General features: G+C 46.9%; 1 protein-coding gene across 1 annotated transcript in view; it reads right to left on the minus strand.

The window, feature by feature from the left end:
* The window catches only part of TNKS (tankyrase), a 323782-nt gene that overhangs the window by 103904 nt on the left and 193283 nt on the right, over positions 1-26595 (minus strand). The window contains exons 6-9 of the mRNA XM_045018479.1: positions 25792-25886; positions 20529-20595; positions 19884-20070; positions 318-439 (exon numbers count right to left, since the gene is read on the minus strand). Coding sequence (XP_044874414.1) covers positions 318-439; positions 19884-20070; positions 20529-20595; positions 25792-25886 — 471 coding nt within the window. The remainder of the gene's footprint in view (positions 1-317; positions 440-19883; positions 20071-20528; positions 20596-25791; positions 25887-26595) is intronic.

The raw sequence follows: 26595 nt of genomic DNA on the forward strand, positions 1-26595 counted from the left end.
ACAGAGAAACCCTCTAGCAGCTGTCACTACAGGGAAGGTAATCAGGTGGGGAGAACACACAGGTTAAACAAGAAGAAGTGAGCAGTAGCTCACTTGCAGGATTCTGGAGAAATCCTGCATAAAACCTGAATTCCAGGGTGAAAAAAAATGTACACTGTTTCTTCTATAGCAGTGATTTACTTTTAACACATAAGATGCCTGGTGGCACATCCTCAATTTTAGATGAATACATTTTCATAGTGTAGCAATAAAAAACTCTTCAGCTAGCACTACTTCCATATAGATCATAAAGAAATGAATGGACTATACAATCTCACCAGAGCTGTCTCATGTGACTGTGGCTGTTTGAAATTAATGATCTCCAAAGCAAGTGTCTTTTTCACTTTGGCTAGGTCTGCTTCTCTGGCGGCTTGCAATAAAGAATGTCCTTTGAATTCATCTGTTGGAGAAATAAGACAGACTTAATATTCAGCAACACATCAGATTTATAAATCTTATTTCAGAAACCTAACTACAATTAACCAAAGGGGAAAGAAAATTTTTCTATACTGCCCTAAATAGTAACATCAGCTATGATGACAGAATCCTAAACTCTGTCCTAGTAAAGGCAGAAATATATTCTTGGGGTGAGATGGGAAGGAAAGTTCCAGTTTCCAGGGCAAAACTCCCATCCTCCTCTCCAGTCCCAAGATAAAGAGTGTTATACGGATCCCTAAAAACACTGTATCCAGCCAGAGGAGGAGACTTCTAGGACCAGCACTACAGAAGACAGCTGCCAGGCCACCTTCCGAGAGCCCTACCACAAGCTCCAGCATAGGGGGCATGCCAAGGTGGGGTTGCATCACACAGCACTAGAGAGATTTCAGGCCCAAATTACACCAGAGGACCCTCCAGCCTCCAGATCAATCCAGGACCAAGAGGGCACAAAGGTGGCTTAAAGCCACCTTACTTAACCCTCTCCCCGCAAGTCTGAGAGTTCAGTATTGCACCTGTAGGAGGTGCAGCATAGAATCTCACCATTATATTGCTCCTTTAACATAAAAATGGCCAAGCACCAAATCCTGCTCACTTTGTTACTGCAAGTAATCCCACTGATGACACTGGGATCACTGGTGAGAGCAAGGAGAGCAGGATGAATTCATATCCAAATATGTACAAGTACCTTTAATAAATGATGAACAAAACCAAAAGTCAGCAGGTACAAAATTTCTAACTTATTTAAGAAGTTATTTCTTGTGGAATTAGCAGTTTTCTGTAACTTTATAACTTGTGTTAATTGTCTTTCTCTGTTATAAGAGTGAGACAAAAACAGATAAGTTAGAGAAATTTAGACTCAAGGTTAGGACTTAACTTTCCCACCACTGGGTTAGGAGGAATCCTTTTTGTTTGGTTTTCTGACCAGATACCAGAAAAAATAATTTAGAAAAACAAGAATGAGTAATGAAGGCTCTTGTGGAAAGCAGCTCTTTATTTAAGTTAGAAATGATGAATCAACAGTTTGGTAACATAATTACAACCAAACTGAATTCTAGAATAGTTATATTTTATACTATCATGAAGTAATCAAGAATGTTTGAGAATGAATTCCAAATAATTAAATACCTTTGCAAGAATTAGCTATAGTATCAGTGGCAACTTCACCCTGTAAGGCCACATGCCAGCATTTTCTACATCAAACTGATGACATGCTTCAACAGATTAGACTAACTTGCCAGCCCAGGAAGAACACATATGAAACTGGATGACAAAATAAATCAAAAGCCGTTTTACTGCTTCACAGCCATCTGTGCCAAAAAGTACTGAACTGGTTCTGTCAAAACCACCTTCTCCTGTCCGAGAATAAGCCTGGCATAGTGCAGTGAGATTCAGATAGCCCAGCAATGCTACCAGGCCTTACAGAATACTGGGAAAAAAAGCATCATTGATGCTTCTCTCCTCTTTCCTTGTCATTAGTTTGCAAAAGCAAAAAATCAAACATGTGTTGATTAGCACAGGCTGATTTGCAAGAACAGATAAATCTCTGAATGAAGTCTGAAAGTCATGTTTTTGCTTTACAAAGTTAATTAAAATCATTTTCCTGAACTCTGTTCTGCTCTTAATTATTATTATTTAATAATGAAACAATAAGTTTTGAGTTTGACTAAAGTGGAGAGGGTAGGGTTCCCAAATTAGAACATATGACTTTACTAAAGGGAAAGAAGAAGGGGAGGTTGCTTGCCTGTAACTGGAGGTTTTTCAAGATGTATGGTCTCTATCTGTATCCACTGAGGGTTATATGCATGCACCATATGCCTGGAGCCAGAACCTTTGAAAGTAGTATCGTTTGGCAGGCTGCACGTGAGCCCATGTATTGCCTCGTGGTTTCGCCTGAGATGATAAAGGGCAGGGTGGACTGCCAGTGTCTCCAGTTCCTTCTCTACCACAGACCTATCAGATAGGCAGCAGCGGGGAAGGAGGTTGGGATTGGAATAAAGATAGGGACCACGTATCTCAAAGAACCCCCCGTTTCTTCTTTGAGTGATGGTCCCTATTGTATACCACGGAGGTGTCTGACAAGCAGTTCGTAGTTAGGAGGAAAATGCGATGAAGATGATGGAATCACAGAATGGAGGACCGCTGTGCTGAATGAAGCATCTGTTGTGGAATCACACACTAGAGTGTAGTGGGAGGAAAAAGTGTGTACCAACTCCACACAGCAGTCTTACATATATCTGCAAGGGACACATCATGAAGCACGCTGTGGTTGATGCTTGCACTCTCATTGAGTGAGCCTATCCCACCTGATGGGGATTGTCTCGACAACTGATAGCAATGTGTAATGCACCTGGAAACCCATTTAAAGATTCACTGGATGGAAATATGAAATTAATAGGCAGCAGATTTAAAACAAACAAAAGGAAGTAGATAGCCTGGGAGACTTCTGGAATGGCTCTGTCCTTTGTAGGGAAAAGGCCAGGGCCCTAGGCACATCAAGAGAATGAAGTTGCCGTCCCCATGAAAGACGTGTGGTTTGGGGAAGAAGGTAGGTAGATGTATGGGCTGATTGAGATTGAATGAGAAAACCACCTTTGGTAGCAATTTGGATGCAATCAGAGTGAGACATTGTCTTTATGGAATGCAGTGAACAGGGGAGGGGTCTGCCACCCTGGCTCCCAGTTCACCAACGCACCTCGCTGAAGTAATGGCAACAAGGAAAGTGACCTTCATGGAGAGGAGAGGAAGAGTAGGAGGCCAGGGGTTCATTAATGAGGAAGACTAAGTTGAGGTCCCATTGGGTATCAACAGGTTGAATGGGCGGGCATTTACATAAAAGGCCCTTCCAGAATCAGGCAGTCAAGAGGTGCATAAAAATTGAATGTCCATCCACTAGAGGGTGGAAAGCACTAATGGCATCTGCATGAACTTTGATGGAGCTGAGAGCGAGACCCAAGATTTTCAGATAGAGAAAATAGTTTAAGAGTATCTGCATGCCCACAGCAGCGGGAACAAGGCATTGCCGTTCAGCCCTGGAAGTGAAACGTTTCCATTTGGCCTTATAGGAGCATCTCATGGATTCCTTTTGGCTACTGGAGAGGATGCCTTGCACTGCTAATGGGCATTCTCGTGCTAATGGAGGCATTCAGCCAAAAACCTAGCTTTCAGTGTGGCGTCCATAGATCTGGGTGCCTGAGTCTGCAGTTATGTTGCATCAGCAGTTCAGGGAATGTCTGGAGCGGGAGTGTAGAATGCTTTGATATGTGGAGAAGACGACGGAACCAGAATTGATAAGGCATGATGTGTAGGAAGAAAAGTAAATATGGCAGGCCACCAGCTTGGCTTAACAGTGAAATCCTTGCTCGTCTTAAACACAAAAAAACAGCTTACAAGAAGTGGAAGATTGGACAAATAACCAGGGAGAAGTATAAAAGTATTGCTCAGGCATGCAGGAGTGAAATTAGTAAGGCCAAATCACACTTGGAATTGCAGCTAGCAAGAGATGTTAAGGGTAACAAGAAGGGTTTCTTCAGGTATGTTAGCAACAGGAAGAAAGTCAAGGAAAGTGTGGGCCCCTTGCTGAATGAGGGAGGGAACCTAGTGACAGAGGATGTGGAGAAAGCTAGTGTACTCAATGCTTTTTTTGCCTCTGTCTTCACAGACAAGGTCAGCTCCCAGACAGCTGCACTCTGCAGCACGGTATGGGGAGGAGGTGACCAGCTCTCTGTGGAGAAAGAAGTAGTCCGGGACTATTTCGAAAAGCTGGATGAGCACAAGTCCATGGGCTCGGATGCACTGCATCCGAGGGTGCTAAAGGAGTTGGCCGATGAGATTGCAGAGCCATTGGCCATTATCTTTGAAAAATCATGGCGATCGGGGGAGGTCCTGGATGACTGGAAAAAAGCTAATGTAGTGCCCATCTTTAAAAAAGGGAAGAAGGAAGATCCAGGGAACTACAGGCCAGTCAGTCTCACCTCAGTCCCTGGAAAAATCATGGAACAGGTCCTCAAGGAATCAATTCTGAACCACTTAAAGGAGGGGAAAGTGATCAGGAACAGTCAGCATGGATTCACCAAGGGCAAGTCATGCCTGACTAACCTAACTGCCTTCTATGATGAGATAACCGGCTCTGTGGATGAGGGGAAAGCAGTGGATGTGCTATTTCTGGACTTTAGCAAAGCTTTTGATACAGTCTCCCACAGTGTTCTTGTCAGCAAGTTAAAGAAGTATGGGCTGGATGAATGGATGGTAAGGTGGATAGAAAACTGGCTAGATGGTCGGCCTCAACAGTTGGTGATCAATGGTTCCATGTCTAGTTGGCAGCCTGTATCAAGTGGAGTGCCCCAAGGATCGGTGCTGGGGCCGGTTTTGTTCAATATCTTCATTAACGATCTGGAGGATGGTGTGTACTGCACCCTTAGCAAGTTTGCAGATGACACTAAACTGGGAGGAGTGGTTGATACGCTGGAGAGTAGGGATGGGATACAGAGGGACCTAGACAAATTAGAGGATTGGGCCAAAAGAAATCTGATGAGGTTCAACAAGGACAAGTGCAGAGTCCTGCACTTAGGACGGCAGAATCCCATGCACTGCTACAGACTAGGGACCGAATGGCTGGGCAGCAGTTCTGCAGAAAAGGACCTAGGGGTTACGGTGGACGAAAAGCTGAACATGAGTCAACAGTGTGCCCTTGTTGCCAAGAAGGCTAATGACATTTTGGGTTGTATAAGTAGGGGCATTTCCAGCAGATCGAGGGATGTGATCATTCCCCTCTATTCAGCACTGGTGAGGCCTCATTTGGAGTACTGTGTCCAGTTTTGGGCCCCACACTACAAGAAGGATGTGGATAAATTGGAGAGAGTCCAGCGGAGGGCAACAAAAATGATTAGGGGGCTGGAGCACATGACTTATGAGGAGAGGCTGAGGGAACTGGGATTGTTTAGTCTGCAGAAGAGAAGAATGAGGGGGGATTTGATAGCTGCTTTCAACTACCTGAAAGGGGGTTCCAAAGAGGATGGATCTAGACTGTTCTCAGTGGTAGAAGATGACAGAACAAGAAGTAATGGTCTCAAGTTGCAGAGGGGGAGGTTTAGGTTGGACATTAGGAAAAACTTTTTCACTAGTAGGGTGGTGAAGAACTGGAATGGGTTACCTAGGGAGGTGGTGGAATCTCCTTCCTTAGAGGTTTTTAAGGTCAGGCTTGACAAAGCCCTGGCTGGGATGATTTAGTTGGGTTTGATCCTGCTTTGAGCAGGGGGTTGGACTAGATGACCTCCTGAGGTCCCTTCCAACCCTGAGATTCTATGATTCTATGAACAGGGCCATCAAAATGGCCATCGCTCTCTCCTGACAGAGTTTGTGGAGGGAACACGATAGGAGTGGTATGGAGGAGAAAGCATAGTTCTTTCAGTCCAACTAATTGACGACCAGAGTATCACCCTGTGAGTGGGGACCGTGTTCCCTCTTCAGCAATACTGGGTGCGCTTGGTATTCTGTGATGCAAAAAGGTCTCTGGCAGGCATCCCACAGCAGCCAAAGATGTCCACGATTACTGTGTCAAGCAACTCCTATACATGGTTGGTAGCAAAATTCCTGCTGAAGGCATCTGCAATCACGTTCTCAGTGCCAGGCAGGGAGGATGCCGATAAAAGGCTATGATATTCTATGCACCATTTCCACAGGCATATTGCCTCCATGCATCTTATGCCTCCATGTTTATGTAGTATACTGTGGTGGTGCTGTCTGACGTGAGGAGGATGTGGTGATAACGGATAGCTTGTAAGAACACGTGACATGCTTTGTGCACTGCCCAAAGTTCCGGTATGTTGAGTGATCCAGATGCCTTGTGCCATATGATCTCTCATGTGAGCAGAGACCTGCGAGTGACATGTCCATTATGACTGTCACGATCAGCAAAGATGGGAGGAAGGGCATCTGGAGCAGACTTGCAGCGGGTCTCTCCACCACCAAAGTGAGAAGATGTCTTCCAGCAGGACAATGAGTATAGTGTCCATGGATTGGCATATGAGAGAGTAAATCCTTTGCAGTCATAGCTGTAGTCAGCAAAGATACAGCTGGGCAAATGGTGTGACATATGCGTACACTGCCATGTGCCCTAGGAGGGAAAGGCAGGTCCTGGCTGAAATCAAAGGGTTAGAGATTACTATTTGGTCAGGCTCTGGAATCTGTCCCGTGGCAGATAACTCGTGAAGAAACCACATCAATGTGAGCTCCTATGAATTCCAGGGACTGAATAAGGTGCAAAGTCGATTTTTTTGACATTAATGCTCACTCCTAGGGAGGAGTCGAAGAAGTTGAGATGTTGATGCTCAAGCTTCCTCTCTGGACTGCGCTGCTAGCAGCCAGTCATCCAGATAGAGGAAGACAAGGACTGAATGGGAGAACCCTGTGTTCGAAGTGTTGAGGTCCTATCTTGAACCTCAGGAATCTCCTGTGGGTCAGGTGTACATCGACATGGAAGCAGGTGTCTTGCATATCAAGAGCCATAAACACATACCTTTTTCTAGCAAAGGAATGATGGCTTGTGAATTCAGCAGTTGAGGAGTTGGAGATCCAAAATGGGTCTCCATCCTCCTCCTTCTTGGGTACCAGGAAGTAGTTGGGATAGAACCGTGTGTCCTGAAAGGGTGAAGGGACTAGTTCTACTGCTTGTCTCTGCAAGAGGGAGACCATCTCAAGGGTAAGATTTAGGGCTGTCAAGCGATTAAAAAAATTAATCCCATGATTAATTGCACTGTTAAACTATAATAGAATACCATTTATTTAAATATTTTTGGATGTTTTCTTCATTTTCAAATATATTGATTTCAATTACAATGCAGAATACAAAGTGTACCATGCTCATTTTATATTTATTTTTGATTACGAGTATTTGCACTGTAATAAACAAAAGAAATAGTATTTTTCAATTCACCTAATACAAGTACTTTAGTGTAATCTCTTTATCATGAAAGTTGAACTTACAAATGTAGAATTATGTACAAAAAAACATTCTCCCCCAAGGAGTTCAGTCACAAATGTAACTGATGCAATATTTTTTTAACAAGCGTCATCAGCATAGAAGCATTTCCTCTGGAATGGTGACCAAAGCATGAAGGGGTATACAAATGTTTAGCATATCTGGCACGTGAATATCTTGCAATGCCAGTTACAAAATTGCCATGCAAATGCCTGTTCTTGCTTTCTGGTGACGTAAATAAGAAGAGGGCAGCATTATCTCCTGTAAATGTAAACAAACTTGTTTGCCTTAGTGATTGGCTGAACAAGAAGTAGGACTGAGTGGACTTTTAGGCGCTGAAGTTTTACATTGTTTTGTTTTTAAGTGCAGTTATGAAAAAAAAATTTGCAAGTTGCACTTTCACAATTAAAGAGATTGCACGACAGTATTGTATGAGTAAAACACTTTTTTTGTTTATCATTTTTACAGTGCAAATTTTAGAAATCAAAATGTATATTATTTTTATTACTATTACAATACAGAATACTATATATGAAAATGTAGAAAAATATCCAAAGTATTTAATAAATTTCAATTGGTATTCTATTGTTTAACAGTGTGATTAATCACAATTTTTTTTAATTGTGATTAATTTTTTTTGAGTTAATTGCGTGAGTTAACTGCGATAGTCGACAGCCCTAGTAAGAATACTATCGTGCAGAGTGTTCTCAGCAGGGAGGGATGTGGAGGAGATGTCATCATAAACTCAAGGGTGTAGCTGCGTTGAACCATGTCCAGGACCCGCTTGTCTGTTGCTATAGCTCTCCATGCTGGTAGAAAGAGTTTGAGATGACCCCCCAAAAGAGGTTGATGGTAGGAACATTGGTATATGGAGTGGCTGACAGCTCTTTAGCCACACTCAGAAATACCATTTTCATGACAATTGAGTGCGTTGTGCAGGGGTCTGTGTTGCCCGAACAGGTGGATGGGTTCTGTGCACCTTATGGCGCTTCTGAGGAGGCTTGTAGGCTCATTGGTGATAGAAATGTGGTGTTCTACAGCTTTGGCTTGGCGGTAGGCAATACAATTTTCTTTTTGGTGCCAGTGTATAAAATGCCTACGGATTGTAAGCGGCTCTAGAGTCTTTTAGTGAGTGTAAGTAATCATCGGTTTTCTGGTTCAAGAGGTCTGACTCGTCAAATGGAAGGTACTTGGATTGTGGTTTGTACCTCTCTAGGGAAAGGTGAGGATTGTAACCAGGATTCTCTCTTCATGATAATTCCCATTGCTAATACACGTGAGGATGTGTCTGCTGAATCAGCTGCAGCCTGAAGTATGGATATGGTGACCAACCTGCTTTCCTGTAAAATTGCCTGGAAGCGATCATGATCCTGCTGGGGTAACTTATCTATAAATTCCTTCATAAAATCATAGAATCTCAGGGTTGGAAGGAACCTCAGGAGGTATCTAGTCCAACCCCCTGCTCAAAGCAGGACCAATCCCCAATTAAATCATCCCAGCCAGGGCTTTGTCAAGTCTGACCTTAAGCCTTTCATCCACCCATAGTTTATAAAGTCATAATTGGCCATCAGTGCCAAGTAGTTAGAGGTCCAGAACTGTAGTCCAGCCGAGAAGACCTTTGACCCATAAGTTCCAATGTCTTACCCTCCCTGTCTGCCAAGGTGGAGCACTGGTGTTGTTTCGTCTACTCTGACTTAGCCTGTATCACCAAGGAGTTAGGTGGAGGGTGTGAAAATAGAAATTCTGCCCCCTTGGGGGGGGCGGCGTAGTATCTTCTCTCGGCCCATCTTTTCTCAGCCCCCTTCGGGGGTCAGTGTGCATATGGCCAAGGTATGCCACATGGTGCGTGCCAGTTAAAGAATGGCTTCATTGACTAGTAGAGCCACCCTTGCCAGTACTGATGTGTGCAGAATGTCTAGTAGCTGATGCTGACTGTCCTGCACTTCTAGTAGGATCAAGAGCATTGGCTATCCTCTGTAGCAGCTCTTGAAACCGTCAGCTGTCTCGTGGAGAGGAAGGTGTTGATGACATGGCAACATTTGGAGACGACCAAGGGAATCTCTCCAGATCTGCCGGTACCATAAGAATCGGGCTAATCGGTGCATCCTCTAATCCCATGTCCGAACGTCTAACCGGACGAAGGTTGTAGGAGTGAGATGGGGAATCCTCCCAAGTTGAACGGGACAGCTCTCAAGGTGAATACTGAGGCCATGAACTCCAATATGACCAACCCGGTGGATCCTGCTGCTGTTGAGCCTGTGCTCAAAGACCTGGGTACTACCTCTGTGGGTGAGGCAAACTGGGGAACTGTCATGGTGCCATCACAACCCTTCAGTAGTCGTGCTTCTGGAACAGAAGTGGTAGGCCGCCCCAAACATTTGTATCCTCAGAACTGGAGACTTCCACAAATGGCAGTGCCGATGGAGCCGTCAGAAAAGACGGTTACTCACCGTAGTAACTGTTGTTCTTCGAGATGTGTTGCTCCTATCCATTCCAGTTAGGTGTGCGCGCTGCGCGTGCACGGCATCTCGGAACTTTTTTACCCTAGCAACACCGGTGGGCCGGCTGGGCGCCCCCTGGAGTGGCGCCGCTATGGCGCTGAATATATACCCCAGCCGGCCCGTCCGCTCCTCAGTTCCTTCTTGCCAGCTACTCCGACAGTGGGGAAGGAGGGCGGGTCTGGAATGGATAGGAGCAACACATCTCGAAGAACAACAGTTACTACGGTGAGTAACCGTCTTTTCTTCTTCGAGTGATTGCTCCTATGCATTCCAGTTAGGTGATTCCCAAGCCTTACCTAGGCGGTGGGGTCGGAGTGAGACGTGGCGGAGTGTAAAACCGCTGAGCCGAAGGCTGCGTCGTCTCGAGACTGTTGCACCAATGCGTAGTGGGAGGTGAAGGTATGGACCGAAGACCAGGTGGCCGCTCGACAGATGTCCTGGATCGGAACGTGGGCCAGGAAGGCAGCCGACGAGGCGTGCGCCCTCGTCGAGTGTGCGGTGAGGCGGCATGGCGGCACGCGAGCAAGCTCGTAGCAGGTCCGGATACACGCGGTGACCCAAGAGGAAATCCGCTGGGAGAATATCGGCTCGCCCTTCATGCGGTCAGCAACCGCTACGAACAGCTGGGGCGAACGCTGGAATGGCTTAGTCCGCTCGATGTAGAAAGCGAGCGCCCTGCGGACGTCGAGGGTGTGCAGCTGTTGCTCCCGAGGCGACGCATGCGGCTTCGGGAAGAACACCGGGAGGAAAATCTCCTGGTTGAGGTGGAAGGCTGACACCACCTTTGGGAGGAAGGCTGGATGTGGTCGAAGCTGCACCTTGTCCCCGTGGAAGACGGTGTATGGCGGACCAACCGTCAGAGCGCGGAGCTCAGAAACTCGTCTCGCTGATGTAATGGCGACAAGGAAGGCCGTCTTCCAGGAGAGGTAGAGCAGGGAGCATGTGGCCAAGGGCTCGAAGGGGGGACCCATCAGCTTGGCCAGCACGAGGTTCAAATCCCAGGTCGGAGCAGGACGCCGGACCGGCGGGTATAAGTGGTCCAGGCCTTTAAGGAAGCGGGAAACCATCTGGTTGGAGAAGATGGACCGACCTTCCACAGATGGACGAAAGGCGGACACTGCTGCCAGGTGAACCCTCAGGGAGGAGACCGCAAGATCTTGCTCCTTAAGGTACCAGAGGTAGTCCAGGATAGTAGGGACCGGGACTACGAAGGGATTGAGGCCTCGTTGGTCACACCAGAGCGCGAACCTCTTCCATTTCGCCAGATAGGTGGAGCGAGTGGAAGGCTTTCTGCTCTCTAGCAGGACTTGCTGTACTGCCGCCGAGCAGTCCTTCTCTGCGTGGGTCAACCACTCAGGTACCAAGCTGTAAGATGGAGGGACTGCAGGCTCGGATGGCGGAGCCTGCCTAAGTCCTGGGTGATGAGGTCCGGCCACAACGGAAGGGGGATGGGATCCCGAACGGAGAGCTCGAGCAGCAGGGAGTACCAATGCTGCCTCGGCCAGGCCGGAGCTACGAGAATGACGGTGGCTCTGTCCCTCCGCAGCTTCTGAAGCACTCGGTGAACGAGCGGGAACGGAGGGAAGGCGTAGAGTAGGCGATCCTTCCAGGAATACAGGAAGGCATCCGACAGGGAGCCCGGCGAGTGACCCCGGAACGAGCAAAACAGGTGACACTTCCTGTTCTCCTTGGACGCGAATAGGTCTACTTGGGGAAACCCCCACCTCTGGAAGATCGTGCGTACGACATCTGGACGGAGGGACCACTCGTGGGAGAGGAACGACCTGCTGAGATGGTCGGCCAGCGTGTTCTGCACTCCTGGAAGAAAGGACGCTTCCAGGTGAATAGAGTGGGTCACGCTGAAGTCCCACAGGAGCATCGCTTCCTTGCAGAGGAGGGAGGAGCGGGCTCCTCCCTGCTTGTTCACGTAGAACATTGCTGTTGTATTGTCCGTGAACACTGTCACACAGCGGCCTTGCAGCTGGGTGCAGAAGGTGTGACAGGCCAGACGGATCGCTCGCAGCTCGCGTACATTGATGTGGAGAGCGAGCTCCTGCGGCGACCACAGACCTTGGGTGTAAAGGTGGCCCAGGTGAGCCCCCCAACCGAGCGCTGAGGCATCCGTGGTCAGCGTGGCGGACGGGCGAGGCGCATGGAACGGGACTCCCGCACAGACGACCTGCGGGTCTAGCCACCAGTGGAGGGAGTCGAGGGTCGGCCTGGAGACTGTGACCACCATATCGATGGGGTCGCGATTCGGTCGGTACACCGACGCGAGCCAAGACTGGAACGGGCAGAGGTGGAGCCGCGCGTACGCGGTGACATACGTGCATGATGCCATGTGGCCTAGGAGGCGGAGGCAGGAGCGCACCGTCGTGGTCGGGAAGGAGACGAGGTCCCGGATGATGGAGACCATGGTCTGATGTCGAGATTGTGGCAGGCAGGCTCGGGCTATCACAGAGTCGAGGACCGCTCCAATGAACTCCACCCGCTGTGACGGAACCAAAGTGGACTTCTCGGCGTTGATGAGAAGCCCGAGCCGTCGGAAGAGGGACAGAATGTCTGTCAACTGGCCCATCACCAGCTGTTGAGACTGACCGCGAACCAGCCAATCGTCGAGATACGGGTAGACATGTATCCGACGACGGCGGAGGGCTGCGGCAACCACCGCCATGCATTTGGTGAACACCCTCGGTGCGGTGGAGAGCCTGAATGGCAACACGGCGAACTGGTAGTGGGCGTTGCTGACGACAAACCGGAGGTAACATCGGTGAGGAGAATAAATCGCGACATGGAAGTAGGCATCCTTCATGTTGAGGGCGGCAAACCAGTCTCCCGGATCCAGAGAGGGAATGATGGTCCCCAAGGTGACCATGCGAAACTTGGGCTTGAGCAGGAACTTGTTCAGCTCGAGAAGGTCCAGGATAGGACGTAGCCCCCATTTCGCTTTGGGGATGAGAAAATAACGGGAGTAGAATCCCCTGCCCCGCCTGTCTTGAGGCACTGCCTCTATGGCACCCACGCTCAACAGAGTCTGGACCTCCTGTAAGAGGAATTGCTCGTGAGAGGGGTCCCTGAAGAGGGACCGGGAGGGTGGGTGGGAAGGCGGGGGTGAAACAAATTGAAGGCGGTATCCCGACTGGACTGTCTGAAGCACCCAGCTGTCTGTTGTTAATTGGGACCACGCCAAAAAGAAATGGGAAAGGCGGTTGTAAAATAAAGGGGAAGGATCCGGTAGGGAAAGTGATGGGCCGTCCTCGAGCGTCCCATCAAAAGGCCTGCTTGGCCCCCTGAGGGGCCTTGGAAGAGGCCTGGCCCTGGCTACGCCGATTGCCGGAAGGACGACGGCGATTTTGAGCCGGTCGCCGGCTATTGTACGGCCGATAGCGTTGCTGGTAGAAGGGCCGGGAGGGTTGCTGCCGGAAGGACCTGCATTGTGTCGCCGGCGTGTGCATCCCTAGGGTGCGGATAGCAACGCGACCGTCTTTTAGGGTCTGGATCCGGGAATCTGTCTTTTCGGAAAAAAGACCCTGCGTGTCAAAGGGCAGGTCCTGCAGTGTATATTGCACCTCCGGTGGCAGGGTGGAGGACTGCAGCCAGGCGATGCGCCGCATCGACACGCTGGAGGCTAAGGTCCGAGCTCCGGAGTCCGCAGCGTCGAGGGCTGCCGTGATGGAGGACCTAGATGATCTCCTTCCCTCCTCTAACATCGCCGTGAACTCCTGGCGGGAGGCTGACGGCAGGAGCTCCGTGAACTTCGCCAGGGACGTTAGGATATCAAAGACGTATCTGGCTAGGAGGACCATCTGGTTAGCAATACGCATCTGTAGGCCACCTGCCGAGTAGACCTTGCGGCCTAGCAGGTCCATGCGCCGGGCGTCCTTGGACTTCGGCGCGGGGGCAGGTTGACCGTGCCTCTCGCGGTCGTTAACCGATTGCACCACCAAGGAGTCCGGGGTCGGGTGGGTATAAAGGTACTCATAGCCCGTAGGGGGAACTGAGTATTTACGCTCGACCCCTCGGGCCGTGGGAGGGATGGAAGCGGGTGTTTGCCAAAGCGTGGTGGCGTTCTTTTGGATTGTTTTCACAAAGGGCAACGCCACCCGCACGGGAGCGTCCGCACCAACCATGTTAGTAATAGGGTCCTCGTCCTCTTGGACCTCCGCTACTGGGAGATCCATGGCCGTCGCCACCCGGCGAAGCAGGTCCTGGTGGGCCTTCAGGTCAATGGGCGGCGGCTCCTTGGTCGAAGCACCGGCCACCGCCTCGTCTGGGGAGGACGATGAGGACAAGCCCTGCACGACGGCCTCCTCCGCAGGGGCTGCTGACTGTGCCTCGGCTGGGTCGTGCTGCACAGAGGACCGGCGGTCCGGCGGAACGGAGGGCTCACGTCGAGGTGAAGGGGCCGCCTGGCTAACCGTTGCCTCGGGGGCCCTGCGCTCGGAGGCTGAGTCTCTCGGGGGAAACGGTACCCCCTGCGCTTCATACTGGGCCCAGGGAACCCAGAAGCCCCACTTTTGAGCCCCTTGAGGATCGCCGTGAGGGGTCGGTGGCAAGTACGCATTGCTGTCCGCGCCAGAGGCCACCGATGCCGGGCGGGATGGCCAAGGAGGTGCTGAGGCGCTGACGGATTGTACCGCCGAAGGCGGTAGTCTGTCCGCAGACGGTGCAGAGAAACAGTGCCTGTCCATTCGGTACCGGGACGGTGACCGAGGCCGTTGGCCACCACGGTGCCGGGAGCTCGACCGGTGCCGGGAGCTCGACCGGGAGCGGGAATGGCTGCGGTGCCGGGAATGGCTGCGAGAGTCGCGGTGCCGGGAACGGTGCCGGGACTGAGACCTCCGACGGTGCCGACGCGACGGCGATCGGGACCTGGATCGGTGCCGAGAGTGCGACCGGCGTCGGGATGGCGACCGGTACCGGGACGGCGAGCGGTGCCGAGAGCGAGATCGGCGGGATGGCGACCTTCGTCGGGACCGGGAGCGTGACCGGGACCGGGAGCGGTGTCTGTGCCGGCGGTCCGCAGAGGGCGGCCGGATCATCATTGCCGGTTTGCCTGCAGACGCGACAGCCCGCACCGGCGGTGCCGGGGGCCGGAGGCTCGGTGCCTCTACGAGCTGTATCAACTCACGCGCCGCGGAGAAAGTCTCCGGCGTCAACGGCAGTCGTGGCTCAACCGCGGATGGTGCCGGGGAGCGTGGCGGTGCCGGACTCGACGGCCCTTGCGGCGCCGGAGTCAACGGCCCGGTGCCCGCCTGGTGCACGGCCACCGCGGGAGTGGCAGGTGGCGCAACAGTCTTGGCTGAGTCCTCAGCGCGGGACTTAGCGATCGCCTTCGCCAGCCTGCGCTTCCTAGCAGGCGAAAGGGAGCGGTGCCGGGTCTTCGCGGTCGCCGGCTGAGGCTGCGGCGCCGCGGTGCCGGAACGGCTCGGAGCAGCCGGTGCGCTCTGCACCGATAAGGCTCTCGGTGCCGGCGCGGCCGGTGCCGGGGGCTGTAACGATGCCTCCATGAGGAGCTGCTTAAGTCTATAGTCCCGCTCCTTACGTGTTCTCGGCTTGAAGGCAGAACAGATCTGACACTTGTCTGTCCGATGGCCCTCGCCGAGGCAGCGAAGACAGGCGTCGTGCGGGTCCCCGATGGGCATAGGCCTCTGGCAGATTGCGCAGGGCTTAAAGCCCGGTGCCTTGGGCATGAACCCGCACCGGGGGAGGAAAGGGAGGGGAAACCCCCCTAACCTTAACACTAAACCTAACTAACTAACTATAACAACTATCTACACGAACTATGAACTAACTATATACAAAAAACCTTTAGCGAAAGCTAGGGTAGTGGAGGACAGAGAGCACTCCACAGTTCCAACTGGCCGTCACGGGCGGTAAGAAGGAACTGAGGAGCGGACGGGCCGGCTGGGGTATATATTCAGCGCCATAGCGGCGCCACTCCAGGGGGCGCCCAGCCGGCCCGCCGGTGTTGCTAGGGTAAAAAAGTTCCGAGATGCCGTGCACGCACGGCGCGCACACCTAACTGGAATGCATAGGAGCAATCACTCGAAGAAGAATGAGGTGTGTCAGAATGCTATGAGTAGCAGGTAGCAGAAGTTTCATGCTTCGACCACCATTCCAGAGGACATGCTTCCAAGTTGATGACACTCGTTAAACAAATGTGTTAATTAAATTTGTGACTGAACTCCTTGAGGGACAATTATATGTCTCCTGCTTTTACCCACATTCTGCCATATATTTTGTGTTATGGCAGTCTCGGATATGTTGTTCGATTTAAGAATGATTTCATTGCATATCTGACCAAACGCAAAGAAGGTACCAGTATGAGATTTCTAAAGATAGCTACAGCACTGGACCCAAGGTATAAGAATCTGAAGTGCCTTCCAAAAGGGATGAAGAGTGGAGCATGCTGTCAAAAGTCTTACAAGAGCAATACTCCGATTTGGAAACTACAGAATCCAAACCACCTAAAAAGAAAATCAACCTTCTATTGGTGGCATCTGACTCAGATGATGGAAATGAACGTGCATCAGTCTGCACCACTTTGGATCATTATTGAACAGAACCCATCATCAGCATAGAAGCACATCCTCTAGAATGGTGGTCAAAGCATGAAGGGTCGTACAAACATTTAGCATATCTGGAACATAAATACCTTGCAATGCCAGCTATAACAGTGCCATGTGAACACCTGTTCTCATTTTCAAGTGACATTGTAAATAAGAAGCAGGCAGTATTATCTCTTGTAAATGTAAACGAATGTATTTGTCTTGGCGATTGTCTGAACAAGAAGTAGGACTGAGTGAATCTGTAGGCTGTAAAGTTTTACCCTGTTTTATTTTTGATTGTAGCTATGTAAAAAAAAAAATCTACATTTGTAAGTCACACTTTCACGGTAAAGAGCACTACAGTACTTGTATGAGGTGAATAGAAAAATACTATTTCTTTTGTTTTATCTTTTTACAGTGCAAATATTTGTACTGAAAAATAATATAAAATGAGCATTGTACACTTTGTATTCTGAAGTTGTAACTGAAATCAATATATTTGAAAATGTAGAAAACACTAAAAAATATTTAAACAAACAATATTCTATTATTAACAGTGAGATTAAAACTGCAATTGCCATTATTTTTTAATCTCATGATTAATCACAATTAATTTTGTTAATCACTTGACAGCCCTAATGAAAAGCATTTTGGTGTCATAGTGGAGAAGCAACGCAACATGAGCTTCCAGTGCAATACTCTGGCAAAGAGGACCAAAGCCATTCTTGGATGTATAAACAGTGAGTAGGAGCAAGGAGGTGATTTTACCTCTGTAGACGGCACTGGTGAGACAGATACTGGAAAACTGTGTTTAGTGCTGGTACCAACATTTTAAAAAGGATGCTAAAAATTTGAAGAGGGCGCAGAGATGAATCACAAATGATTCAAGGGCTGGAAAAAATGCCTTAGTGTGAGAGACTAACAGAGCTCAGTTGCTTAGCTTGTCAAAGGCCTGGTCTACACTGGGGGGGGGGGGTCGAACTAAGGTACGCAACTTCAGCTACGCGAATAGCGTAGCTGAACTCGAACTACCTTAGTTCGTACTACTCACCCGTCCAGACGCCGCGGGATCGAAGTCCGCGGCTCCCCCGTCGACTCCGCCACTGCCGTTCGCAGTGGTGGAGTTCCGGAGTCGACGGGAGCGCGTTCGGAGTTCGATATATCGCGTCTAGATGAGACGCGATATATCGAACTCCGAGAAGTCGAACGCTACCCGCCGACCCGGGTGGGTAGTATAGACGTAGCCAAAGAGAAGATCCAGAGGTGACTTAACTACTGTGTATAAGTATCTTCATGGGAAGAAAATACTGGGTACTGGGACACAGGGGAAGCCTTCCTCCTCCTGCCCCTCCCCACAACCCCCTTCCTCCCAAGTCAAACATGGCAAAAGTCAACATGGTTTCTGTAAAGGGAAATCGTGTCTTACTAATCTATTAGAGTTCTTTGAAGGGGTCAACAAACATAGTGTACTTGGATTTCCAAAAAGCCTTTGACAAGGTCCCTCACCAAAGGCTCTTACGTAAATTAAGCTGTCATGGGATAAAAGGGAAGGTCCTTTCATGGATTGAGAACTGGTTAAAAGACAGGGAACAAAGGGTAGGAATAAATGGTAAATTCTCAGAATGGAGAGGGGTATCTAGTGGTGTTCTCCAAGGGTCAGTCCTAGGACCAATCCTATTCAGCGTATTCATAAATGATCTGGAGAAAGGGGTAAAGAGTGCGGTGGCAAAGTTTGCAGATGATACTAAACTGCTCAAGATAGTTAAGACCAAAGCAGACTGTGAAGAACTTCAAAAAGATCTCAAAAACTAAGTCACTGGGCAACAAAATGGCAAATGAAATGTAATGTGGATAAATGTAAAGTAATGCACATTGGAAAAAATAACCCCAACTATACATACAACATGATGGGGGCTAATTTAGCTACAACTAATCAAGAAAGAGATCTTGGAGTCATCGTGGATAGTTCTCTGAAGACGTCCACGCAGTGTGCAGAGGCGGTCAAAATAGCAAACAGGATGTTAGGAATCATTAAAAAGGGGATAGAGAATAAGACGGAGAGTATCTTATTGCCCTTATAAAAATCCATGGTACGCCCACATCTCGAATACTGCGTACAGATGTGGTCTCGTCATTTCAAAAAAATATATACTGGCATTAGAAAAGGTTCAGAAAAGGGCAACTAAAATGATTAGGGGTTTGGAATGGGTCCCATATGAGGAGGGATTAAAGAGGCTAGGACTTTTCAGCTTGGAAAAGAGGAGGCTAAGGGCGGATATGAGAGAGGTATATAAAATCATGAGTGATGTGGAGAAAGTGAATAGGGAAAAGTTATTTACTTGTTCCCATAATATAAGAACTAGGGGTCACCAAATGAAATTAATGGGCAGCAGGTTTAAAACAAATAAAAGGAAGTTCTTCACGCAGCGCACAGTCAATTTGTGGAACTCCTTGCCTGAGGAGGTTGTGAAGGCTAGGACTATAACAGGGTTTAAAAGAGAACTGGATAAATTCATGGAGATTAAGTCCATTAATGGCTACTACCCATTATGGGTAAGGAATGGTGTCCCTAGACTCTGTTTGGCAGAGGATGGAGATGGATGGCAGGAGAGAGATCACTTGCTCATTACCTGTTAGGTTCACTCCCTCTGGGGCACCTGGCATTGGACACTGTCAGTAGACAGGATACTGGGCTGGATGGACCTTTGGTCTGACCCAGTACGGCCTTTCTTATGTTCACAGCAGAACCCTGCTCTCTGGCAGAAGCGCTGGGGAGAGGGTGAGGGGGGAGAAACCCTGTGCCCTGACCCTTGTCACCCAGACCCCCACTGCAGCCCTGGGACTGGAGGAGCTCTCCCTCCCTGCTGCACCCCAGGGCCATGGTGCGGGGACAGAGCTTCTCCGGTCTTGGGGCTGCAGGGGGGCAGGTGGAGAAAGGAGGGAAAGGGATTGCAGGGCTGCAGTGGAGGAGAAGAATGGGGGGACCCTTGGGTGGAACACGGGGAGGGGGCAGAAAGAGGTGGGGCGTGGCTACAGGCAGAAGGGGTGGGGAGGGCCCCTCCCCCCACTTGCTCTGGCCCGAGGAAACCTTAATCCGCCTCTGGTTATAGGGATTACTACAGGGGTAACTAAATGAAATTCCTGGCCTGTGTTGTGCAGGAGGTCAGAGAAGGTCTAACGGTCCCTTCTGGCCTTAAACGCTATGAATAAAGGCAGTTTCATGAAGGAGAAATGTATAGATCTCTACAAGTTTAGAAGTGAGAAATGGAGACGTCTATATCCTGTTTTGCATTTTCCCATTACTAACAAGGAACTGGGCTGAAAGGTGAGTCAGTTTATATTAATAATTATTTCACAGTTGATAATTTTTTCACTTACAAGTCAGTCTCTCTCTTAGCTCAGGTGTTGGAGCCATATCGACAGCACTCTTGCCATGGCAGTTGACCAGTGTTGGATCTGCACCATGACTAAGCAACAAAGAGCAGACTTCTACACGATTCTTGGAAGCAGCTTCATGTAAGGGGGTAAACTGCCAGAGATCCATAGCATTAACACAGGCTCCATGCTAGGAGTGGGAAAGAAATGTTTATGTTAGAAAAAAAAAAAAAAAACAACCATGACAAAGATCACAAGATTTTCATTTTAATAACTAACACTCATTAAGTTATTTTCAAATGAAATGAAAAATTATTGATTCATCTTCATCTACCAAAATCTGAAATTTGCAATGAACTTAAATTTTAATCAAACACCTTTGCTTCAAAAAAATTCTAGTTAATTAAATTCTAATGCTTGGCTGCAGAGATTATGAGGAACAACACATACTTAATTCAGTGGTACAGGTGTATATCTAATGCCCCAAAGCCCCACACCATTGAAATAGTTTATTACTGGTTTGAAAATCAGGATTTTTTTTTACAACAGAAATAAGGCTACAGCCTTAACTACTGTATGAAGTAACCATCTCTCTCCATAATTTTGCAATATTGCAATGCTTACATATTCTTCCATTTCTTCACTTACCTTAAGTAACAATTCTGTGACTTCAAAATGTCCATATGAACATGCGTTATGAAGAGGTACAAGTCCACTAGATTAAATAAAACAAAATAAAATTACATCTCTCAGAAGCATTTTCAAAGATTTTTGAACTATTTTTATGCTTTAAAATTTGCAGATTTCAAAATCAAATGGAACCTTAACCAAATACATTTACATGTATTTCCAAAATAATGCACTGGTTAAGAATAGCATTAAAAACATTTTTGAGTAATGTAACATAGGTGTTTAATCTACCATACATTACTGTTAAGAAATAGCACTCACTGCATTCAGAATTATCTTTCTTGCAGCCAGAAAGGGGAAAAAAGCTACATTACATTTTAATCTTGGTGAAGGCAAGTACTCTGGTCTATGTACAACCACAGTTATTTTAAATGGTATGTTAATGGAGAAGTCCCCACATAAGGTTACCTGGCTGCTAGGTGTATTATGAAAATGTACAAATATTATAGGCAGTGGACTGATCTAGCTACTCCAGACTATGGGATGAGCTGACTGCTGCATTTTACTGAAGTAAGTTATACACTTAAACATATATACTTGTAGAAATTTCACACCTATTTATGGGCTATTGAAATTTCTGTACAGTAATGTCACAAGTCTGCACTTCAAAAAGGAAGTGGTAAAGCAAATGACATGGGTCTAATCCAGGGGTAGGCAACCTATGGCACCTGTGCCGAAGGCGACATGAGAGCTGAGTTTCAGTGGCACTCTCACTGCTCGGTCCTGACCACCAGTCCAGGGGGCTCTGCATTTTAATTTAATTTTAAATGAAGCTTCTTAAACATTTTAAAAATCTTATTTACTTTACATACAACAACAGTTTAGTTATATATTATAGACTTATACAAAGAGACCTTCTAAAAATGTTAACATGTATTACTGGCACACACAACCTTAAATTAGAGTGAATAAATGAAGACTGGGCACACTACTTCTGAAAGGTTGCTACCCCCTGGTCTAATCATAAGCAAAGGTCATATATAATGAGAAATCCATAAATTTGAAAAGCAGGGCAAAAGTGACAAGCAATAAAACAAAATGAATTGTGTGCGCAGGTAAACCAAAACGGGGAACTTTCTCATAACACAAGAACTAGGGGTCACCAAATGAAATTAACCGGCAGCAGGTTTAAAACAAATAAAAGGAAGTATTTCTTCACACAACACACAGTCAACCTGTGAAACTCTTTGCCAGAAGATGTTGTGAAGCCAAGACTATAACAGGGTTCAAAAAAGAACTAGATAAATTCATGGCGGATAGGTCCATCAACGACTATTAGCCAGGATGGTCAGGGATGGTATCTCTAACCTTTGTTTGCCAGAAGCTGGGAATGGGAGACAGGGGATGGAACACTTGAGGATTACCTGTTCGGTTCATTCCCTCTGGGGCACCTGGCATTGGCCACTGTCAGAAGACAGGATACTGGGTTAGATGGACCATTGGGCTAGATGGACCAAACATTCGTATGGCATTTGTGGCTCCACAGATATGGTTGAGTATTGTACTTAAAGCAGAAGATCAACCTGTTTGTTATGTATGAAATAAACCCTCTCCAAAATTACAGCACTTATTCTGAGTATCAAATAAATGTTCTGAAAATGTACAAGTAAAATCATTAATTTAGGGATTTAAATTAATTTGAATTAGGTTATTTAATAAATATAGCATCCACTGTCCCTACTTATCTTAACAGAGGAACAAAGCATACCCTTCAAACTTCCCAGGTAGTTAAAGATCAATGAACTCTTGAACATAAGCTACTTTTGAAGAAATGCTTTTAGAATTCTCAGTTATTTTCCATTGTTTTTTTTTTATAATTGAAAGTTGAGAAATAGAGGCTGAAGAATATAAGTTTCCACATCAGAGAATTCCACAAAAAATTGCAATCTTTCAAAATACCTGCCATCTTCTAGTGTTCTCAGTAGGACTGAGACCACCAGGTGCCCTTAGTAAAGAGGGCTACTGCCCCCATTCACCTGCTCTTCTTGAGTGTCCCTATCAGCCTTCTGACTGCATATTTTCTCTCTTATCTTCCCTAGGGGCAGCTTGACTTCATTCTAATTGGGACACAATAGGCATTTTGAAAATGGGCATCTTAACTAGGAGAACCCTTGGCCTGAGTCCTCGCTGAGAACTATCGGAGACAGCATCCATTTAGAAAAGCGTCCATAAAAATCAGTTCAATCTAATCTAGGTCCACAAACACTAAAATATGTCAATCATAATCACATGGTGTCACTAAAGGGCAAAGTTAACGTTGTTTGGGTGCCCTGACATATCTTAACGTGTTTAGATTACTTTAAATTTAAACTTGACTCTGAATTTCCTATGTTTATAATAGTTGTTTTGGGAATAAATGCAACATATACCTGTAATGTATACTACCCTAAGTTACTGATACCAACTCTCAAGCCACCTAGCTTGTGCCTAGAATACATTTTTCAAACAGATAATTCTAACCTCAGACCATTGTCCATAAGTCTGTTTATCCTGAAATTCTCTCTCAGTTGATTAGTGTTTGGAATGATGTAACACTATTAAAAAAAATGCTTACCACCACATGCAAGTATAGAGAATATTCACCTTAAACATTATTCATTTTGAAACTTTATACCATTGGTTCTCAAACTTTTGTACTGGTGACCTCTTTCACATAGCAAGCCTCTGAGTGAGACCTCCCTTATAAACTATAAACACATTTTTTATATATTTAACACCATTACAAATGCTGGAGGCAAAGCGGAGTTTGGGGTGGAGGCTGACAGCTCGCGACCCCCCATGTAATAACCTCGTGACCCGCTGAGGTGTCCTGACCCCCAGTTTGAGAACCCCTGCTTTATAAAATGCTCTATAGTTAGTTTCATAACTTTTGACAGAAAATGCAAATATACAGATGAAAGTGCTACAAATCAATCTCCAAATGTTCCAATAAACTTAGAATTGTTTTAGAGTAGAGAGACTTTGCATATGTCTACACTGAGTTTTAAAACACATGGCAGCAAGTTTCAGAGCCAAGGTCTATGGGCTTGCACCAGGGTGCTAAAAAAAGCAGCATAGAAGTTGAGGCTTGGGCTCTGAAGCCCAGGATGGAGTACAGAGCCCAGGCTCCAGCCCGTGCTGCAATGTCTACTCTGCTGTTCTTAGCACTGTAGTGTGAGCCCGAGTCTGTAGACCCAAGGTTTGAGACTTGCTGCCATAGGTTTTAAAATGTAGTATAGACATACCCAAAGTAAACTGAGCTTTTCATTTAAGAGACCTGGGAGCTCACGTTCTCATTTCACACTGGAGATAACATTAGATAACTAACAGAGAACTTCCCATGTTGGCAGACAGATGGACAAGATGGCCTGACAGCTCCTTTTCTTTTCTAAAGTCTATAAATATAAAAGTAAGCTGTTTGGGATCAGGAGTGACTTTTACTAAGTATATATACAGCATCTACAACAATAAGGTGCTGATCTTGACTACAAATTAAAAAAATCCCATCAGACCATCATTTAGAACCACTCTGGAAATAAATCTACAGATTCAATATACCAAGAGAACAACCCCTCCACCTCCCCTTCACCATAGAATTTTATATAACTACCACACTTACCATATAAGAACATAGGAATGGCCATACTGGATCAAAACAATGGCCCATCTAGCCCCATATCCTGTCTCCTGACAGTGGCCAGTGTCAGATGGAATGAACAGAACAGGGTAATTATCAAGTGATACATCCCCGTCGTCCAGTTCTAGCAGGCAGAGGTTTAGGGACACCCAGAGCATAGGGTTGCACCCTGAGCATCTTGGCTAATAGACATCGATGGACCTACCCGCCATGAATTTTTATAATTATGTTTTGAACTTTTTATATCATTGGCCTTTACAACACCCCTGGCAACAAGTTCCAAAGACTGACTGTGTGTTGTATGAAGCAGTACTTCCATTTGTTTGTTTTAGATCTGTTGCCTATTAATTTCATTGGGTGACTGCTAGTTCTTGTGCTGCATGAAGGTGTAAGTTAACACTTCCCTATTCATTTTCTCCACACCATTAGTGATATTACAGACCTCTATCATAGGACTCAGTCATCTTTTCTAAGCTGAAGAGGGCACAGTTTTCTTAATCTCCCCTTATATAGAAGCTTTTCCATACCCCCCAATCATTTTTGTTGCCCTTCTCCGTACTTTTTCCAACTCTCTTTTTCCAAGTCTCATTTGACAAGGAGTAATCAGAACTGCATGCAATATTCAAGGTGTGGGTGAACCATGGATTTATAGAAAGACAATATGATGTTTTCTTTTCTTATTTTCTATCCCTTTCCCGATTGTTCCTAACATTTTGTTAGCTTTTTTGACTGATGCTGCACATTGCACAGATGTTTTAAGAGAACTATCCAGACTGACTCCAAGATTTCTTTCTTCAGTGGTAACAGCTAATTTAGATCCCATCATATTGTGTATATATATATAGAGAGAGAGTTGGGATTTTGTTTTCTACTGTGCATTATTTTGCACTTATCAACACTGAATTTCATCTGCCATTTTCTTGCCCACTCACCCAGTTTTTTGAGATCTCTTTGTTACTCTTCGCAGTCAGCTTTGGACTTAACTAGCTTGAGTAATCTATGAAATATGTTAATTCACTTTAGAAAAGACAGCTCTGCTCTCTTCTCTTCATATGCTGATAATAGCTGTGAAACTAAATGCTTGTTTATCTCATCAGTTGTGCACGTGCAAATCTCATGGAGCTGCCATATATATACCTGACAAGATAATCAGGTCGCAGAAAAGTGTAACTGAATATGACTTTTGTCTGTAACACCTTGCATTAATTTTTTTATTGCCAAAATAATACCAGAAGTCCATGAGCACTCAAAATTGTGCACAGAATTTCCAATAACACAGCAGACCCATAATGAACCAAACAATATAGATTTTAAAATGCACTTATTTAATGAAGGAAGAATCCATAAAATAAAAGATCCACATAACTAAGGAGTACACCATCCCACTTCAAACCTCAGCTGGGCTTTTACAAAAGATTATTTACCACAAAAACAAATTTTGATTCTGGAAACAACTGTGACCCAATTCTCATCTCCAATTTTAGATGAACTCATTTTCAGATACAGACAGAATTAAAGCATACAACAGAACAATGATAAAAATAATTCTTAAAACTGTAACTAACTAGTGAAACCAGAGAATGAATTAAAAACTGATATACATACCCCTTATCCTTTGCATGAACATCAGCACCATGCTGAAGCAAAAGCTGGACTATTCGAACTCTGTTGTAGCCTGCTGCTAGATGCAAAGGAGTGGACTGCAAACAAAAACAATGAAAAATAAGACAGGGAGATAGAATTCATATACGTTTTGTAATTTATACAGCCCACAAAAGGAGAGAAGCAGCCAAAGTTAATTAATACCAGAACCAATGCTTAAAAAAAGGCTGAGAGTCATTTAATAAAAGGCAGTTTTTGAAATAAAGGAGCCAAATCATCAATCTTATTTTCAAAATGCTGAACAGCCTGCAGCTTAGGGTTGCCAACTGTCTAATCACACAAACCCAAACACCCTTGCCCTGCCCCCATCTTTGAGGCCCCACCCCACTGACTTCATCACCCCTCCCTCTGTCGCTCACTCTCCCCCACCCTCACTTGCTTTCACCAGGCTGGGGCAGGGGGTTGGGGTGTGGGCTGGGCCGAGGGGTTCGGAGTGTGGTAGGGGGCTCCAGGCTGAGCCTAGGGCAGGGCGTTGGGGTACAAGAGGGGGTCAGGGTTGTGGGTTCTGTCTGGGTGGTGCTTACCTCGGGCGGCTCCCAGTTGTTGGCACAGTGGGGCTAAGGCAGACTTTCTGCCTGCCCTGGCCCCGTGCGGCCCCGGAAGTGGCCTGCATATCCCTGTGTCCCCGGAGGGGAGGGAGAGAGGGGCTGGTGGTCTCCACACAGTGCCCCTGCCCCCACTCCGCAGCTCCCATTGGCCACAGTTCCCAGCCAGTGGGAGCTCCAGAGTCCTCCTGCCCCCACACCC

Source organism: Mauremys mutica, chromosome 5, assembly GCF_020497125.1.
Source record: "Mauremys mutica isolate MM-2020 ecotype Southern chromosome 5, ASM2049712v1, whole genome shotgun sequence".
Taxonomy (NCBI): Eukaryota; Metazoa; Chordata; order Testudines; family Geoemydidae; genus Mauremys; species Mauremys mutica.